We start from the raw sequence: 20,486 nt of genomic DNA, 5'->3' as shown, positions 1-20,486 counted from the left end.
GGCCTGCTGCCTTCCTCGTAGTACTAATCACTATCCTGAGAAAGGCAGGCAGCACATGATGTAGCCAGACAACTACCGGTATTTCTCAATCTCTGAATGCCACATAGAGTCTGGAACTACACCTCTCGAAAAGCCCAGAACTGAAGCAAGCTGTCTTATGTTTGCGTCCCCAAAAATATATTTTAAATTGTCTTCACATTTTATTATGGAAATCCTACAGTAGCTACAGTATATACAGTAGCTACTGTACATGCTTTACAATTTGCATGACTGCAAAGACGAATCGGAAGAAGGAGGCGTCCTCTTTACCCGCTTTATCCTAGCTTCCGTGCTCCAGACTGTATGATGGAAGCATTTGAACATTGCTTTCCAAAGGCTTTGGTGTGTACTGTGTAGCACTTCTCTGGAATATACAAACCAAAGTAACATACCGTCTCTGTAGAGAGAGTCCTCTGAAGGTTTGGGTTGCATCAGAGTGAAAGGCAGCTCCACCGACACATCACTGAAATCATAGCGTTATCATCATAGTGTGCTGCCTGTCGGGCAGAACCAGCTAACTCCAAAATGATAACTGAAATAAAGATTTAATTGAATTGAATAAATACAATACATAATAATAATAATTCTTACCTTGCTGCCAGATCGCCCAAGATCCTGAAATCATTCAAAACACAGTTAGACATCTTCACGTCACCTCCACCCATCCAACAAGCAGCTACACTGCAATGTCCTCAGTGTGTATTTAATAGGAGTGTAATGATATACAATTTACAATTCAGGCATTTAGCAGACGCTCTTAATCCAGAGCGATTTACATTAAGCAAGAACCAAAAAGCATCACATAAAAAGCATTTATCATGAAACATGTGTAAGCTAAGAAAGTAACAGTGGAATATCTACTGTATATAATGAAACTATACATATAAACTATATATATATACTATACTATGCTATACATATGTACTATGACGTGCTATGACTACATACAATGCAATTATAGTGCTGTCTACATAACATGCTATAAGTCTGTATCAAATGCTATCTAAGTCTACAGAAATGCTATCTAAGGGGGTGGGGTAAGTGCTATGGGCCATGTCTGAAAAGGTGGGTTTCAGACTACGGCGGAAGATTGGGAGTGATGCTGCAGTTCTGACTGCAATGGGAAGTGCATTCCACAGTTTTGGAGCCAGAAGGGAGAAGAGTTGAATCGATTTTAATTTCATGAATCGAAGTATATCGAAATGAAAACAGCAACATTGATTATGTATCGTATCGTTTTGCAATGCAAATAATCGGTATCGAATCGTTTTGCTATGCAAATAATCGATTGTATCAATACTAAATTTTTGTGCATGGTATTTATCAATTTTTTGAAAAGAAAAGAAAAAGAGGGGATTAATTACTTAGTTTAAAATAATGTCGTATCGTATTGCCAGTACCGTGATACGCTGTTAAAATGTATCGTTACACCCCTAGTATTTAACTCTGAGAGTCTAAAATGCACAAGTTCAATTAACACTCAGGACAATGTATGATTAATAATATTATTCAGTTTTACTTTGTCGTATTAAGTAGTTTCAAATATTCCTTCTGTTTTGGTTACCAATCTTGAATCTGCATTGTCCCTTTGAAACTATACCAGTAAAATATTATATAATAATACATTGTTTGTCTGATTGAAAAGGTAACTAGTGCACGTACCCTCCTCTTGATACAACCAGCTTCACTTTGACTTTATATGAGACGATAATGCCCAGCATCTCCTTGTTAGCGCCTTCCTTCAACCTGCAAGTGCACACACACACACACACACACACACACACACACACACACACACACACACACACACACACACACACACACACCCTCAGTCATAAATACAATATTACATTTGATCGTCCTTCAGTTATGGGTGTTTTGTACTACTACACGGCCATCAGCTGTGCGTGCGTTGCTGGTTACTAAACAGCAGGTCTCACAGGGTGCTGGAGGCCAGGTTAGTGTCTTCATGTTTGAGTTTCCCGTCCAGCGCCAGGCCTCGCTTCTCTCTGTTGCTGGCCAGGAATGGTGTCAACGTAAACACTTTGCAGAACGTCGCACTGGGAGCCACCAGGTCACTGAGGACACAAGCATCAGACACACGCGCACGTGCACGTGCACACGCACACACACACACACACACACACACACACACACACACACACACACAAACACACACACACACACACACACACACACACACACACACACACACACACACACACTGATGACAGATATATATACAGGCGGACATACAGATTGATGTACAAATAGTCTGAGGCAGAACGATAGCTTTGCAGACAAGCAGACAGACAGGCAGACAGACAGACAGACAGACAGACAGACAGACAGACAGACAGACAGACAGACAGACAGACAGACAGACAGACAGACAGACAGACAGACAGACAGACAGACAGACAGACAGACAGACAGACAGACAGACAGACAGGCAGACAGGCAGACAGACAGACAGTTGGCAAACAAACAGACGTACTCTGATTCCTCTGTGGCAACGGGGCATTTATACTGGGCCGTGTTGAACAGACAGATGTCTGCATACTGACGAACTGTAAACACACAACACAAAGATTGTTACAGTGACTATTATGTTAACTCCCACTCACACACACACACACACACACACACACACACATATACACACACACACACACACACACACACACACACACACACACACACACACACACACACACACACAGACACACACACACACACGCACGCACACAGCTCATTTAGACTCTGACCGCTTAACGTGGCAGCCAAGTAAGCAAACCAAATGATGTCATTTTACAGCTAAACTGTACATTCAAAATATATATATATATATATATTTTTTAAACATAAGAAATGGGCAATGCCATAATCTCTTGATCAGCACGACGTTCGCTGAGTTTTATTTGGCCGGCCTTGTTGCATCGGAAGGACCTAACTGACATAATGTTCATTAGTAAGCAATTAAATCCTTTTGATTTTTTTTATATTTTGTGTCAAAATTAATTAATTATTAAGTCGCTGTGTAATGAGCAGGATAGTGAACAGTGAGATGGTCGATTTTGAGAGGAGGGGGTTTATTTCTCAATATGGACCACTTTTCACGATCCATTACAGAACCCACGTAGTTGGCTAATATCTGATACTTCCGTGACCACGGAGAGCAAAGCTCTGTTTCTCAGTGGATTGATTCTACGACGGTTAAAAAAAACAAATTGAGCCCCCATGCCTCTCGCAAAAATTCGTTAGAGCTCCAAATCCAGTGGCGTGCACAGACATTTAGAGGGGCAGCTGTTCAAGTGAAAAAAGGTCACCTTGTGCAGCGCGTGGAACCGTCCGGTTGCCTTGATTTTGGGGCATAAATAAGATTAGAAGCTTTTTTATCATGATGTTACCATGGTCCACATATTGTACAGTGTACACTGTTTGTTGGTTTTTAAAGGGCACATTGCTGTCCAGAGGGCAAAGGGCAGGTGCTTTAGCACCACCTAGTGTCTATCTGTGCACGCCACTGCCCAAATCCATCCATTCAAGGCCACTATTAACAACCTGCTAAGGCACAATAAGGCAACATTTCATTATGCTTTAAGTAGCATGTGACGTGTCAAACGAGGGGGTTTTCATGATTCTGAATCCATTCCAAGCATTAGTATTGCACAAAAAACACTCCTTAGGCTAAAAACGGCCATAGCCGTCATCACAAATATGATGAGGTCATCACATTTATTACCTAACCGATGTACGGTACCTGAAATCTTCATCTTCTTGACTGTCTTGTTGGTGTTGTTGGTGACGTGGACGTTTACACTGATTGGCTCACCGTGGTAATAGATCTGAAAGAGAACAGTGTACTAGTGGGCAAAGTGCCACACAGACAAAGCTATAAGGCTAAAGGCCTATTCATAGTCTGGTGGTGAGGTGACCACCGCTCCGGTGGTGAGCTGACCACCGGAGTCCGGAGCTGAAATAACGTTGAGCGGTGGTGAGTAAAAACAGAGAGAAGGGCTGGAGCGGCTCGTGACGTCATGTTGTAGTTCGGTGGTCACCCCACCACCGAAAATCCAGACTATGTATGCGCCTTAACGTGTCTTAGAACTATACTAACGGTAATTTTACACACATTGGATGTTCTTGTGCAATTAATTTGCATTCAAACTGTGTACTCATGTATAGGCAGACTAAATTGTGCTAGTGCAGTGCAGTTCTCAAACTGTTTTAGCCTGCGACCCAAAGAAGAAATGTGACTGTGAGAGGGAGGATGACTGATTTAAGCAGTCACACCTGGCCTGAGTCAAACTAGAACTGGACTCATGCCTTGATCAAGTCCATGATGCACAACAGGTGCGCAGCCACACCCAGCTCTGAGTCCAGTTCTAGTTTGACTCAGGCCAGGTGTGACTGCTTAAATCAGTCATCCTCCCTCTCACAGTGACGTTCTCCCCGCCGGGACCCAAACTGTGCATATACCTCCTTGTCTAAGGAGGCCTCCAGGTGCAGAGGTTTGTCCGACATGAGGAACTGTCTGGTGGTCTCAGCCGTGGGCTGGGGGCCTGGCCTCTCTGGGGCATACTGGACCTTCCTGATGATCAGCCGCACTGAGTTCCTACCGCACACACGCACACACACACGCACACGCACACGCACACGTACACACACACACACACACACACACACACACACAGTTTAACCCATTCCGACCTGAGATCAGATTCTATAAATGTCTATTCTATAAATCCTGACAGTTTTCTGAAAAAGCTATGTTTCTATGTCAGTCGTTCAGTAGATTTTTCAAAAACCTACACGCTCGTAGCGCGCCACCAGCTTGTAGATCTGCTATTTTTCAATAGCTAAAGCATGACATAATGCTAACACCAAAAGGGGTTCCCGCGCCCAAAATGGGTTCATTATCCGTTGTTTCTCAGACATTTTGGGCTGTATTTTGCGTGTCTTAAGTACCAGGTCTTATTACTTAACTTAAGACCTGGAGGCGTGGTCAATGCTCTTTGGCCACTCAGAATAGCCAAATGGCATTGATCACGCCTCCAGGTCTTAAATTAAGTAATAAGACCTGGTACTTAAGACATGCATAATACAGCCCTGTGTGTCAACCCCCCATATATAGTATGAAGTGTGGCAGCAGCGAACCCCCATTTGAAAATATGTTGTGCCAGGGACCCCCCATAAGAGAGGATCTGACAAATGAAGCACACAACACATTGCATCGAAAAGCTCACAAATGTGCAAGCTTCTAGAGATAGAAAAAAATGTAACAGGAAACTATTCTTAATTTTGTCGGGGGGCCCCTGGAACCCCAAGGACCCCACTTTGAGAACCCCGCCTGGACTATAGAAAAAGACCCCGCTATGGAGGCATGTAGGCAGTGTTGCGTTTCACCACATGCACATTAGCAGCTTTACATTAACTAGACACTCATCATCATCATCATTCATAATGGGTCTATAATCAGGCCATTACCTATCCATAAAACATCCATCAAAGGTCTTGAATAGACCCTTCAAAACACAGATTTCACTGCATCCACTGGAGGAGCGGAAGGTTTTACAGAAGCAAAGCAGTAGTCTGTAGTCTGACTGACCTTAGAACATGACCAGTGTTTGAAGCAGTACAAAGCTGTAGTCTGTAGTCTGACTGACCTTAGAACATGACCAGTGTTTGAAGTGATATTCCTTGCCAGCCATATAAGCCCAAACCACACCAAAGGGTCGGGTCTGGACGATAGATAGCATTTGATACAGACAGACAGCACTAGAACTGCATTGTATGTAGTCACAGCACTGTATATGTATAGCATAGTATAGTATATATGTATAGTTTATATGTATAGTTTCATTATATAGATAGTCTACTTTTACGTTCTTATCTTACGCATTTTTCATGTTAACTACTTTTTATGTATGTGATGTATTGCCATGCTTCTTGCTTAATCTACAGTAAATCGCTCTGGATTAAGAGCGTCTGCTAAATGCCTGAATTGTAATTGTAAATTGTACGGTAAACCACACCAATGCAACTCATTGCAACTCAATGAGTTGCATTGGTGTGGTTTACCTTAAAAACCGTATCGTCTCGACCGTTTGGTTGTGGTTTGGGCTTTAAGGATACTCAGACAGACAGACCAAAGCCTATAGACGAATTCACAGAGGGGTGCCCTGGGCGCGGCCATTACTGAGGTGTAATCCATGGAGCAGGTGCTCCGTAGGCCAGGTGTAGCTAATCAGTGCTGCTGCACTTAATGGTACACCTCAGTAATGGCCGCACCCAGGCAAGCCTCTGTGAATTTGTCTATACCACCTTCACATTCAATCAGAATTCATTGATTTATCACTAACCACAGCCTGGTTCCCTTTCAATCAGAATTAATTGATTTATCACCAAACATAGCCTGGTTCCCTTTCAATCAGAATTCATTGATTTATCACCAACCTTTTGTGGATTTTTTCCTCTGTGTTTTCTGCACAGAAAGCCTTCACTTCAAAGTCGACGCCGCAGGCCTGTAGAGTCACAACAAATAGATGGATTGAGTTTCGATGAGATGAATAACTCATGAAACACATGAGGTCATGTGTATTATTGTAGAATCAGTGGAAACATGCCGTGTCTTGACCTGTAAAGAAAATAAACTTCGTCTTAGCAATTTTGACATTAATTTCCTGTAGAAGGGTAGTGCTTCCAGGGCCTCCTTTTTACCTCCAACATTGTATGAAGTTTTATACGTGTATGTCAAAGATTAGCATTTATATCATTTGCTTTTTTGGATGTACTGTAAATGTGTTGTTGTTTTAGCATGGAATGGATAGAGGCTATGGTGTTACTAACCAAGGCCCGTGCTTACTCTTATAATCAAGAATTCCGGTTGAATTTGTTCCCACAAAAACGACTTCAGTGACCCTGACGATCTCAGAACGACTCCAGAGCAGCATGTCAGTGTCACTGTAATGACCGGAGTTAGTGTTGAGGCATTATGTTTTCTCCACTAGATGGGTGCCTAGAGGTAACTTCACCATGTTTTCTCCACCCGAGACAAGAGGACCATTCATCAAATGTTTGGCTGTGATCTTATGTAATAATTAAGTCTCTTCAAGACAAAATCCTTCTAAAGGCATAGCTTTTCCAACATGGACAATGAACAAAAAAAGTTATGTTACAAAACGTTTTGATTGCTGGAGTTCAGGGTCCTTATAATTTGCATTAAAAAATGCTTCAGTCAATGCACAAAACTGTCAGACAGGCGTTAATTCTGCCTGGCTGATACCACGACCTCTACAATTGTCAGTCACATTTCACCAGGAAGCCTCTAAAGGCATTTAAAAGTATTGATGCCTACTAAAACAGGCACAATAGGACGCGGGGAGGCACAATGATGAGTGGAGTGCTTCCGAGTTCCGACCCACTTAGCGCTTCTAAAATCATGGCTCTTAATTGCCACGACCCATTTCAACCGCCTCTCTTCTTCAGCTGGGAACCTGTTAGTGTTAATGAAACACAGCGTGATGCTCAACTATAGTAACTTTGGCAGCTTGGCAACCAGCCAGTGCTAAATTCATAAAGGTAACATTTGCCTGTACAAACTGTACACGTGTTCTGTAATCGCCAGAGGCGGCACAGCAGTTAAAGTACAGATACAGTGTGAGAGAATTACTGTAAGATACAGCAAGAGTAGTGACCCAAAAAAACGAATGAAGAATAACATAAAAAAAACAACAACATCAACAATTAATCGTATACGACAGTCTACGCACACCAGCCTATACAGTAGACCTGCTACAGATTAGAGGATAGTAAGTGGATAGATAGTCCAAGCATTGTCAGGAAGAAATGAGTGAAATGGCACCAGGTGGGAGATGGTCTAATTTCACACCTGGTGCAAATGCACACAATCACCTTACAGTACACCACACAAGGTGTGTATTGCACACAAAGATCAAAAGGCCTAATATCTCCCGTGGCCAAGGGGGCTAGTGGTTAACATGTTTGGCTTTATATTGTCTGTTCCCAGGTTTCGAATCCCGGGCGTTATACATACTATAGGCATAGAATAGAGTATTTCTAAACCTAATCCTCACCTTCCCAGTGTCGTCTGGACCTGGCTGGAGAGTCACTGAACACGGCAAGTTGAGAGGAATCTGAATAAAAAGCATAACACTGTTTATTGGACCGCCACAAATACATTTTGTCTGTCTCTCCTACACTGTCGACTCTCAGCTGTCTCACTCTCAGGGCCCTATCTTGCGTCAGAGACACGGAATCCAGAATGTGTGGATTCAGCATAAGGATGCATAAGAGGCGTTCGTTCCCCTGTACATTCTTTTAATCTTGTACCCAAGCCTAAATAATCTAAAACACCTCCGCTACCCGTCACAGCGGTTACATTATACATCGGTGTTGTTTGGGCGTTACAATAATGAAACCAGCCACATACCATTGCCTGTAAGAGAAGACTGCACAATCCATTATGCATTACCCATTATTAAGGATGCCCCGGTCATGTTTCTTTTGCTCCCGATCCGATTCCCATCATTTGATTTTGAGTATCTGCTGATACCGATTCTTTTCGTTTGTCTCTCCTATACTGTCTACCTACCAGCTGCCCTATTGTCGGCCTCTTCTATACACTGTCTGCAACTCAGCTGTTCTACTGACCTTCTCCGCTACACTGACTACACAGTCTGTCTCCCAGCTGTCCTATTTTCGGTCTCTTCTACATTCTTATTACATTGTCTCTCCGCTAAATAAAGACAACATTCTTCCGACCATGCCTCTCTCCTTTACAATGAATTAACGAATGGTTCAGAGTCCAGAGACTATAGGCACAAGTGTGATTATGGTTCTCACATCAAAGACGAAGGGATAAGCATGTTCCCCCAGCTTTTTAACCAGTCGTTCCTGCAGGCGAGTGAGGTTCTTCTTGTCCTCCACCAGAGGAGGGAAGGCTTGGATGTTGGCGACAAACAGGTCCTTCCGGAAGGTCAGTCCGAGGACATCCAGGTCCTCCCGGCCGTAACGAAACGCACAGGTCAGCGTCACAAACACTAACAGCAAATAACACACAAAATACAAAATGAGACACGTTTATCCAGTTTTTGTATTATCAGCTGTAGTAACAGTTGTACTAATTGTGGCACCGCTGTACGTGACTCATCCTAACGATTAGGAGCACAAGGAAGGAAGCCAACTCAGCTAGTGATCAAATCCAGTGCCTTACTGAAGAATGTTACTACTTTCTACACTACAGTACGTGAGGAAATCTAGGTGAACACAGACTGAAAGACTTTTTCACCCTAGTTCTATAATAATAGCACATGGTAGATTCGTTTTTCACGATTGTTAACACACGTTGTTCACAACAATAACGGCATTCTCAAAACGGCACACACAAAACTGAAAACCTCACACACGAAATGTTAAACCCTGACACTCCTTTTCCATGATGACTCTTTGCCATCAAATCTCTTGACTGTTCCCAAAATGGAACTCGTGTTTTCATTTGGTACACACAGCCATATTTTCAAATGACACACACATACCATTCATTGAGTACACACAACTAAGCATTTGCCGCACACTACCAAGCATTTACAGCACAATGAAGTGCAAAATTGAAAACACAATCATAGAAATGGAACACACACGACACGAATGACAATGACTATATGGAGAATGAGCCATTTCTCCTTTTGTAAAATGACTCAGTGTATGCCTACCTTTTCATAGTCAAACAGCCCACACATATGCAGCCACAAATAGTTTTTTTATCTACCGGTATCTATCTATCTATCTATCTATCTATCTATCTATCTATCTATCTATCTATCTATCTATCTATCTATCTATCTATCTTACCTACCTACGGGTGCAGTACTTAGTTTAGATTTTTTTTTGGTTTAGACTAGTCATTGGTTAGACCAGTCATCAGTCCTACATCTACAACGTATCTCAAACCCTAACCCTAACCCATGTCTAACCAATGACTATAGTCTAAACTAAGTATTCACCCCCCTACCTACCTACCTATCTACCTACCTATACTTACCCCTACCTACCTACCTACCCACCCCTACCTACCTACCCCTACCTACCTACCTACCCCTACCTACCTACCTACCCCTACCTACCTACCTACCTACCTACCTACCTACCTACCCCTACCTACCTACCTACCCCTACCTACCTACCTACCTACCCCTACCTACCTACCTACCTACCGTAATGTATAGGCATCATGCCACCGGTTCCTGAATCCTGTCTGGCCCTAGAGGGCCTAATCCACATCACAGGCTATGTTCTCCCTGTCCAAGCAGCGTTGGAGGAAGAAACGCCTGGAGTTGCGCATAAAGCCCTGGCAGGCGAATCACATCGCCACAAGCCTCCTCTATGGCCTGGAGCGCAGTGTGACATACCGAACCGTTCCGTTCCTATACCTTCTATCTCCACGCTGAAAATAACTCCTCAATAGGATTCAGGAAAGGAGAACAGGGTGGAAGGTATAGAACGGAAAAATGTGGGTGGTCCTGGTCGGGTTAGTTTAAACTAGGCATTGGTTAGACATGGGTTAAGGTTAGGTTTAGTGTGCTGCCCCGTGGGAGGTTAGGGTTAGGGTTTGAGATAGGTTGTATTTGCAAGACTAATGACTGGTCTAACCAATGACTAGTCTAAACCAAGTACTGTGTAACATGTGTAAACATGCTGTAACTCGAGCTACTCAGAAGGTAAAAATAAACAAACGGGTAGAAAAGAGTGCAGAGTGCTGGATACTGTCCAGCACACAAACAGTTTTCTCACACCCAGAGTGACACACCTGTGGCAACTATATCCTGAGTAGGAGGGAGATTGCCAGGTGTCAATCATCGTTACCTGGTGATGGCCTGTTAATTATTAAATTAAGAGTCACTTGTGACCGTCACATTCCTCCCCCCATGGAGAAAGCCGACCCAGATTGAGGGAGGCTGGTCGTCACAACTGTCTAAACTAAGTACTGCACCCGGTCCTGGAACCACTCACGCACTCGAGCAGCCCGAAGCTCACATTGTCCCAGATGACAATGTAGTCGATTCACTGTGGGTCATCTATGTGGTCAGGTGTTACTAACAAATTGCTCACCGGAGCTGACCGTTTAGAGATTTGAATAGTTGTGTGTTGTAGGTTGTAGTGTGTGCCAACAACTGAACATTGTGTGTATAGTGTTTGGACAACAACGGTGATGTGTAATTGACATCAGAGTGTAAAGAAGGAAAGTCAGAGTCTAATGCAGATAAGGGAGTGTGATGAAGTGCAAATTGTGTCATATCAAGCGATTAGATACATGAAGTGATTTTTGTGTGTTAACAATCGTGTAAAACTGTAATTACTTCGTAGCAACTGTAATACGACTGTAGTATGTCAGCTACGATCTTGGGTCCACTATCTATCTATGCGGTTATAAAACTATAATCTATGACAGTATAGGAGAACAGAAACATAACATTAACCTTTTCTTTCCTTCAAGTACTCTGGATCAAGGAGAATTACACCGTCTGGTGGAGAGGAGAGGAGAGGAGAGGAGAGGAGAGGAGAGGAGAGGAGAGGAGAGGAGAGGAGAGGAGAGGAGAGGAGAGGAGAGGAGAGGAGAGGAGAGGAGAGGAGAGGAGAGGAGAGGAGAGGAGAGGAGAGGAGAGGAGAGGAGAGGAGAGGAGAGGAGAGGAGAGGAGAGGAGAGGAGAGGAGAGGAGAGGAGAGGAGAGGAGAGGAGAGGAGAGGAGAGGAGAGAATAATGATTACATACTGTACAAAAACATTGAAATATATCTCAACCAGTTAAAGGTATCTTTTTTGTGCATTAAAATATATATATATTATTTATACAACAGTTAGTTCTGACCAAGTGGTTTGATTGGACAAGAGGCATTCCATGAGTGTTGCTTCTGTGAAGTTTCTCAGACAGACCTCATGGATTTAGGACGTCTTTCAAAAAAACTGCCTCAGGTTTTTAGAAGGCCTTTTTATAATCGGCCTCAGGTCTAAATGCAGGTGATTAATGGATTAATTTAACACCCATTAATGGGTTAATCCCTCAAATTGACTGGGGTCAGCTATGTACTTGGTCTCGTCTTTTTTCCCCCTCTAGGCCTACACCAAATCTCTTCTACAAATTCATGTCGCGTTGCGTCTTTCAACATGTTTGTAGATCTGCTATTTTTTGTTACCATGGGTATGTCATCATACATTTGTGTGTGTGTGTGTGTGTGTGTGTGTGTGTGTGTGTGTGTGTGTGTGTGTGTGTGTGTGTGTGTGTGTGTGTGTGTGTGTGTGTGTGTGCATGCATGCATGCGTGCGTGCGTGTGTATGTGTGACTGTGTGTTGTGTGTGTATGTGTATGTGCGTGCATGTGTGTGCGTGCATGTGTGTGCGTGCATGTGCGTGCGCACACGCATGTGTGTCCTTACCAACTGGCTCCACTAAGTTCACTTGGTCAACAAAGTCTCTCTTCCCTAGATACACAGTCAGCTACACACACGGACATGCGCACACACACACACACACACACACACACACACACACACACACACACACACACACACACACACACACACACACACACACACACACACACACACACACAGTTAGTCAAAAGTGTTTTTTTTTTTTTTTAATCTAAATTTTTATCCCACGATTTTGTAACCCAGTTTTCTTTTCACCCAGTGCCAATTATCTAATGTAATCCTGGGCGCTACACTTCCTCTGCCAACCTGGGGGGGGGCAACGGACTGACCTCATGCCTCCTTCTATGCATGAGGAGTCAAAGCTGCTTCTTTTCACCTGACAGAGGGGAATTTCCCCGGACGGACGTAACGCGTGGAAGGGACACGTTATTCCGACCAGTTCCTTTCCCCTCCATCAGGCGCCCCGGCTGGCCAGGGGAGGTAGTTTTAGAGACCAGGATTAAGGCATGTTTTTGTGAGGGTATCTACCCTTTACATGCAACCACTTAGGGGTTGTGTGCCTGTTACAGTGATGGAAGAAGTACTCACGTGATTTACTTAAGAAAAAGTATATTGTATATTGTAGAAAAGTCCAGTATTAAAAATGTACTTGCGTAAAAGTACAAAAGTATTGGCATTAAAATATACTTAAAGTAGGCCTACCAAAAGTAGTCCAAAAGTCCCATTTTCCAAGTTTTCAAATGCATACAAATAATGTATAAACATCCCGTGAAAATCTACAAGCTCACAACTCGGCACTTTGCGACGCGCTGTGAGCTTGTAGATTGGCTATATTCAAATATTCATTGAAATTATTGAAAGTATTATTGAAGAAGTAAAAATAGAGCTGCTGTGTAAATGGAGTAACTCACCTTTCCATTGGGACTCGCTTTCTTAAAAACCCTGTAACAAAACACAAACAGAGTTGCACTTTATCTTGGTCTGTGTCCACAGGCGTGCACGCACACACAATGAACTGCTACAGTATCATTATGCAAATCACATTTAGTACATAGTATAGTATAGTATAGTATAGTATAGTATAGTATAGTATAGTATAGTATAGTATAGTATAGTATAGTTTAATAGGCTATACTACTATAGTACTATAAATATAGTATATTATGAGTATACCGTAATACAGTTTGGGCATGTTGCATGGTAGTGTGTTTTCCCAGTTCAAATAAAAGTTTAAATCAATCAATCAATCAATCAATCAATCAATCAATCGAAATAAGCAGCACAGTGTGTGTGTGTGTGTGTGTGTGTGTGTGTGTGTGAATATAGTATGTCGTGTCTGTTCGTCTCTGTGTGTACAGTTAAGTACATACATGGAACGATATGAACTATTTAAAATCCATGAACCACTTAACCCATTCTGAACGGGCACCCATTTTGGTGTCAGCATCATGTTATGCTTTAGCTATTTAAAAATAGCAGATCTACAAGCTCATATCGCGCCACCGAGTGGCGCGATACGAGCTTGTAGGTCTGCTATTTTTGAAAAATCGAAGAGCGACTGACATTTTTAGAATCTGATCTCAGGTCAGAACGGGTTCATCAGACCAGTGTGTGTCCGGCGGAAACCTCGTTATGAATCTGATCTCAGGTCAGAATGGGTTAAACCCTCCAACAGTATATACTTGGTTGACCAGGGTCCCCCGGGGGTCTGAACTTGGCCCTGCATCCTTTTCCCCCTCAACACTACAAGCCAACATAGCAAAACGCAGTTTGACCAAATGTTCAGCTTCAGTAGAATTTATAATGTATTGGGGGCTATATGTCGTTCCCCAAAACAAAATCTGAGTCTGGAGAAAAAAAAGCCTTGCTTATTTGGGACCCTGGTCTTGGAATGACCTACAGACCAAGCAGACTCAAACTGGCTGCTGTGATTGCCCTATAGTGAGCTTTAAAAGGATTGCCATGGGCACACTTCCCAAACACTGCATCTGCTTTGACATATAGCAAATGTTCTCTTGCTTTTTAGTTTACTAGCAAAATGTCGTTGCTTAGTTTTTATTTAGTAGTCTTTATTGGTTGCGTTAACGTTCATGTTCTCCCTTCGGTAGTGGGTACTGTATTTATGAGCATTGTATGTTTGTCCTGTTTTTTTGTTGTGTATTTACTGTTTATTGTTACTGGCAGAGAGCGCTGTGTCACTTATTTTGCCTCTTCTCTTGGCCAGTTCACACTTGTAAAAGAGACTTCACTCTCAATGTGGTTTTTACTGGTTCAATAAAGGTTAAAAAAATTAAAGAATAAAAACGGAGAAAGCATCTGTATCATTTTATTTTTTAGCTTCATATTAGCAGATTTACCAAAGTTTCTTTATACTCTAGAACATTGTGCAAATCTTTGAATATATTTATTTTTTAAATAAAACTTTTTTTTTTAACTCAAAATGCTTCTGAAGGTCATTGGAACAAAAATCTCGTTGAGATGTAGGTCCGCGGCCATGAAACAATTTGAGAACCACTGAGCAAGTTAGAAACCTATAGGTTTTTCTGAAAACTGCTAGGATTTAAAAGACATTTTTACAATCGGCCTCAGGTCTTAAGGTTATGAATGTACTGTGTGATTATGGATGGAGGCAGTGTGGCTACATCAATGTGTGAATAGTGCATGTTTGTTGGGTGTGTGTGGATGTTTTTCTTTTTTTTTGCTTGAGCCCCAAAATGTCATCCCTGTCAGTCAGGCAGTCAGTAGGTTAGTCATTCAGTCTTTCAGCCTAATGCACATCCGATACAATTATGTCCCTGCCCTCTCTCTCTCTCTCTCTCCCTCTCTCTCTCTCTCTCTCTCTCTCTCTCTCTGACTTAATGCTATCATAAATTACCCTCCATATCTGCTGCCCAGCGTCCATTAGCTTTCAGACCCCCCCCCCCCCACACACACACCCTTCCCAGAAGAATTGGCCCCTGGGATTCTGGAAAAACAAAGGATGTGATGTCATTATCCATAGGAAATGATGTCCCTGTGTGCTGTAGAAAACATGCTAGTGCACTAGGACATACAACAGTCAGTCCATCACACTTTGGCCCAAATCACATTCTGTTGGCCTTGAATCAGATCGGTATTCATCACGTCTGAACAGCTTAAAAACACATAGACATGTGTCAGTCTGGACACTCAGACACTGCATGAGGACAGATTCACACGATACATCTGTCATATAATAGCATTGCTTGCCGAAAATGGCAGATCTACAAGCTCGCAACGCGATGTAGATCTTTTTTATATGCAACCTTTTATATCTGCTTATTGGGGGGGGGGGGCAGATCAACATATGGAATGTCAGAACAGGTCAGCTCTCATATATGGAGATCTAAGGGTGGCAGTGTCTTGAGTGTACAGGGTTTTTCAGTCCTGTTGAGAACTCTAGTTTTCACCGGCTGCCGGGCCCCGGCTGCACTAATAACTTTGGGGCAGGCCCGTCTAGAGTTTAAATGGACAGGTATCGGTCAAAAAGGGAGACATCGAAGAGAAAGGACGGACGAGGAAGGATCAACATATGGAATGTCAGAACAGGTTAGCTGGAGATCTAAGGGTTTGAGGTCAGATGTAGAGTTGGTGGCCAATATTGATGGCACCAGGGATCTCCGTATATGGGCATTCCCATATAGAGCCCAGCAACATATCGTAAACATTTGTCGCTTCCAGCCAGCATCCTTGTTGTGGGGCAAGTATAGGGCCCTAGGGGAGACACAGATCAATCACTTTGCTAGAGTGACATGACGAGCTTGTAGCCTAAACAGTGACTTTTCCATGCCATTACACTACTTTAATGGTGCAGATTTGCTCGGTTCATACTTGTGCCATAACAGAAGGACTTTAGAAGGAAGGATTTTATTGTCTGGACTTTCTATCAAACAATCAAGTTTCAAGCAATTGTGCAGCACACAGAACCATGGAAGCATAACAGCCAAGCACTGGTCATTTAATTAAGCCACATATAATCAATGAGGTTTCTATTTTAATTGGGTGTCTAGCTGGTCATGTCATGATTTTATTTATATATCAGTATTAGTATAATTGTAATCCATCTGCAACCTAGTAGTGAGCTTGCAGATCAGCTATTTTCAGTTAAAAACCACCACACTACATTGTATTGTATCTTGTTAAAGTGTACTTGCTCAATGTATTCATCCGTTTAAATGAACACCCAGAAAATAGCCAAAACGTCACTGCACTGCGAAAGACGTAAAAGTAGGTCGACTGTCAATTATCTGTAGCTTATTAAAATAGACAATCTATACCCTGGTGAGCTGCAGATCAGCCATTTCCAATGAACAGAGTTAAAGTGGAGATTAACAATCAATAGAAAAAACGCACCGGATCTAGAGGTACGTATAGGCCTATTATATATATATTGTTAATAAGTGTTCTTGAATCATAGCCTAACATGTGTTATCATAGGCAAAAGGGCAATCAGTTTGAGCACCCACCAGCAGATGTAAAATAAACAATTACATGTATATTAGTTCGTTCCTTCAATAAGGTATAGGCTACTGAGCTGCATCAGTGGTTGTAGCCTTGAAAGTGGGGCAGTAGCTGTCAAAATCATCTTTCCATTCTGTGTGTGAGTGTGTCATAAATTTAATATCCCCGATTTTGTGGAGATAAAGCTAGCTGTATACGTATGTTGAGCGCAAGCCTCGTCTTTCCATTAGTTTCCCGTTCAATCTTTAGTCGGCAAATGAGTAATTTTACAAACGCAAAGCGTGTGAATTGTCATTCACACCGTTCAGCTATGGTCCAGTTTTCCCCACAAAGGGGGGCGGAGATCAGAGAGAGGGGGCTCTCTATGTCGAGACGTTGCTGGAAACTATATGGGCTTAATATTGATGACATCAGGGATCTCCATCCCTGATGATGTCATGTGATGTCACAAAGCATGACCATGTATGGTGATGCCTGGGGTGACCAACCAAACAACTGACTGACTGACTGACTGACTGACTGACTGACGGGAAATACACGATTTAATAGTAAATGCGACCTGTCGCAAAAATCACACCCGTGTGAAGTGAGGAGCTTATCATACTTATCATCATACATCATCATCTAATTCTGGCCAATCACAATTTGCGTCCTCACTTTTGCCTTCAATGTTTGTGTTTACACACTTTTGTCTTCAATGTTTGTGTTTACACAGACCCTCAAAGCTGTACATAGGAGGGGACTAGCGCCCCTCAATAAAGTCTGGTAAAACGCAACCACACTTACAATTGCTGAATCTTTCTCGTTGTGCTTTATCCCTTTGACAGATATATGTTTATGCATAATGCATTTTTTCAACAAGATGAAAATCAATCAATTTACAACATTGGTATTTTCTATTTTTGTCTAGCTGGATGGAATATCGACTACTACATGGCTCCTGCTAGTCTACGTGATGCACAGTGAATGAAATGCAGCCTTCTCTACAAAGCACACTCCATGTCTCAGCCTGACTCTGAAAAACTGGTCCATGCATCTCCAACAGGTTAGACGACTGAAAGACAAATACTGTAGACACAAAAATCTACAAGACAAAAATAAAGGCAAACAAAAACAATTAATATTCCACATTCTGTAGTCTGTAGAGTTCTTGCTGGAACACACACTCCTATACTTGGATCATTAACTCCTTGGCCTATACCACAGCTTCTCAACCTTTTGGTCTGGGGGCAATACAACTTGAATGATGGCTACAATAACTTTAATAATAGAGAAAATACACCATCAATTAATACTGAAATCAGATATAATCATAATTATTATCATAATTATAATTATTATTAATTATCATGTATTTGCCACTGTTGTCCTGCACTTTTTTGCCATGAGAAAATAATTGTGTAAGTAAGTGTTGTTGCTATTGCAACTGTTTTTTTTACTGCTTGAGACCGAAGACAAATTTCCACACGTGGACAATAAATGAAACTAACTAACTGACTAACATTGTATAGGAAATGTCTATTTTCCATCATTTTCAAAACCCACAGGTTGAGAACCCCTGCTCCATACAATAACGTATTGTGTTCAAAGTTCTACCGGCTACTACAAGGCCTTAAATTGTCTAGCTCCATATACATATCTACTGTAAATCTGTGTTGAAGTTTCTTTTAGTACTCAAATCTGCCTTCTTCCACCTCAAAAACATTTCCTGACTCCGGCCAGTACCACTCACAGACTCTTCTCAGTCGCTTTCATCTCACCCCGCCTGGATTACTGCAATGGTGTCTTGTTCAGGCTCCCCAACAAAGCCCTGGACAGACTGCAGTATGTGTTCAGGCTCCAAAATATTATGGAGATTTTTTTTATTATTATTTACTATAGCCCTAATAAACCCCAGGAAATTACATCTGGCCACAAATAAATCACAGGATCTACTGAATGTGAAGGTAGCCTACTGGGGGGAAGCCACACTGTGTGTCATATAGGCTCAATGTCAGTTTGACACATTCAGTAGATCTCGTGATGTTTTGTGGCCAGATGAAATTTCCAGGGGTTTATTAGGACTATAGTAAATAATTAAAAAATAAATCGCTATAAAATGTAAAAAATACATATTTAGCCCCATGCTCGAATGCCCCCGCCCCCCTGTCAAAAACAGCTAAAATCCCTAAAACGAAAGAAAGCAGCAAATGAAAAAAAAGAACACTCATCTTTTAGTTTCTCAACCTAAAACATGAACCTTGGTTGAAAAAAACCAAAGTTGTCCTTTAAGTTCCACATCACCTATAAAGCTCTCCATGCATGCACTATAGCACGGGACCTGTCAGAACTACAGGGTTATACACCCCACTACCCCAGTGCAGAACCTGAGGCCTTCTGACTTGGGACTCCTATAGTCACTATCCATGAGCAAAAAGCGGACCCTATATAGGCGATAAGAGCGTTCAGTGTGGCAGCCCCTAGCCCTCTGGAACTCTCTCCCCATGTATCGCCAGACGCCAACATTGGACACTTTCAAGTCTACACACTGAAGAGACACTTGTTTACTCAGGCAATTACTTAGTTTATATTTTGTATTGTTACGCATCCTTTTTGAAAGGAGCTATATAAATTCAAGTTATTATGACCTGAGATCTTTTACAACTGTGTCATCTTTTAAAAGCAGACTTTCTCTATCCTTTCAGTTCTATAGTTAATTATTCAGAGTATGAGATGAGGTGCATCGATGCACATTGCTAACCTCCCAGTCACCCGGTTGTATCTCTTATCTTTTGAGTGCCGAACCACTCCAATGACCAGCTATGTGTGTCCCTATATGTGTGTGTACACGCACGCACGCACGCACGCACGCACACAGCCTGCACCACTCAGTTCAGACGGGTCGGATTTTTTTTACTTTCAAATACAAGGCTACATGTTTCTTTCTGTAGCTATGTAGTTCCTGCACTTTATAGTTAGATGTTTTCGTCAGTAGCTCATGTCCAGCCCAGCACACTGCCTATGATGAGAGGTTTATAGTCTCACATCTCAAAAAGCTACGACAGAGAACACCAAATCTTTATTGCTTGCATATATCCATAGCCGACATAAGACAGGGTTTTGAAGTTTTGTGTGGATAAACACTACTGTCCCACAACGCAGAGGGGGGTGAGGGATTCACAGCTGGAGAAGTTAATTAAAAAAAAACTCACGCTGCCTCAAAGGCTAATGATACAGTTAATGAAAGTTGATGAAAAAAAAAGATAAATAGTCATGCAAAGCCTCTTATCTGTAACCTATCAAATAACAGCATATATCAAATATACGGAACATAAAATGTATGCCTACAGTCCGATATGCCTATAAATAAAGTGAGTGACAGGTTAGTGTATCAATGTAAATGAGATAATGCGAAGCTGACAGATTAGCAGACTCTATGCCAGAGTTCTTATTGCAAAAAAGAGACAAAATGGGGGAAAAAATATTCGTGGCATTTCGTATAACAAACAGCGAGCCTTGATATTTTGACAGATTTTGA

The 20,486-nt window shown here is 42.1% G+C and overlaps 1 protein-coding gene across 2 annotated transcripts in view; it reads right to left on the bottom strand.

Moving 5' to 3' along the window:
* The window catches only part of LOC310864907 (uncharacterized protein), a 56,773-nt gene that overhangs the window by 3,249 nt on the left and 33,038 nt on the right, over positions 1–20,486 (bottom strand). For both annotated transcript variants that reach the window (XM_083773737.1, XM_083773738.1), the window contains exons 18-30: positions 13,402–13,432; positions 12,494–12,554; positions 11,541–11,585; positions 8,908–9,104; positions 8,139–8,198; positions 6,499–6,566; positions 4,522–4,657; positions 3,803–3,887; positions 2,537–2,609; positions 1,980–2,117; positions 1,702–1,785; positions 631–654; positions 432–502 (exon numbers count right to left, since the gene is read on the bottom strand). In XM_083773737.1, coding sequence (XP_083629863.1) covers positions 432–502; positions 631–654; positions 1,702–1,785; positions 1,980–2,117; positions 2,537–2,609; positions 3,803–3,887; positions 4,522–4,657; positions 6,499–6,566; positions 8,139–8,198; positions 8,908–9,104; positions 11,541–11,585; positions 12,494–12,554; positions 13,402–13,432 — 1,073 coding nt within the window. The remainder of the gene's footprint in view (positions 1–431; positions 503–630; positions 655–1,701; positions 1,786–1,979; positions 2,118–2,536; positions 2,610–3,802; positions 3,888–4,521; positions 4,658–6,498; positions 6,567–8,138; positions 8,199–8,907; positions 9,105–11,540; positions 11,586–12,493; positions 12,555–13,401; positions 13,433–20,486) is intronic.

Source organism: Protomyctophum parallelum (assembly GCF_964188405.1).
Source record: "Protomyctophum parallelum genome assembly, chromosome: 9".
In the NCBI taxonomy this organism is placed as follows: Eukaryota; Metazoa; Chordata; class Actinopteri; order Myctophiformes; family Myctophidae; genus Protomyctophum; species Protomyctophum parallelum.
This window is presented reverse-complemented; position numbering and strand designations above follow the sequence as displayed.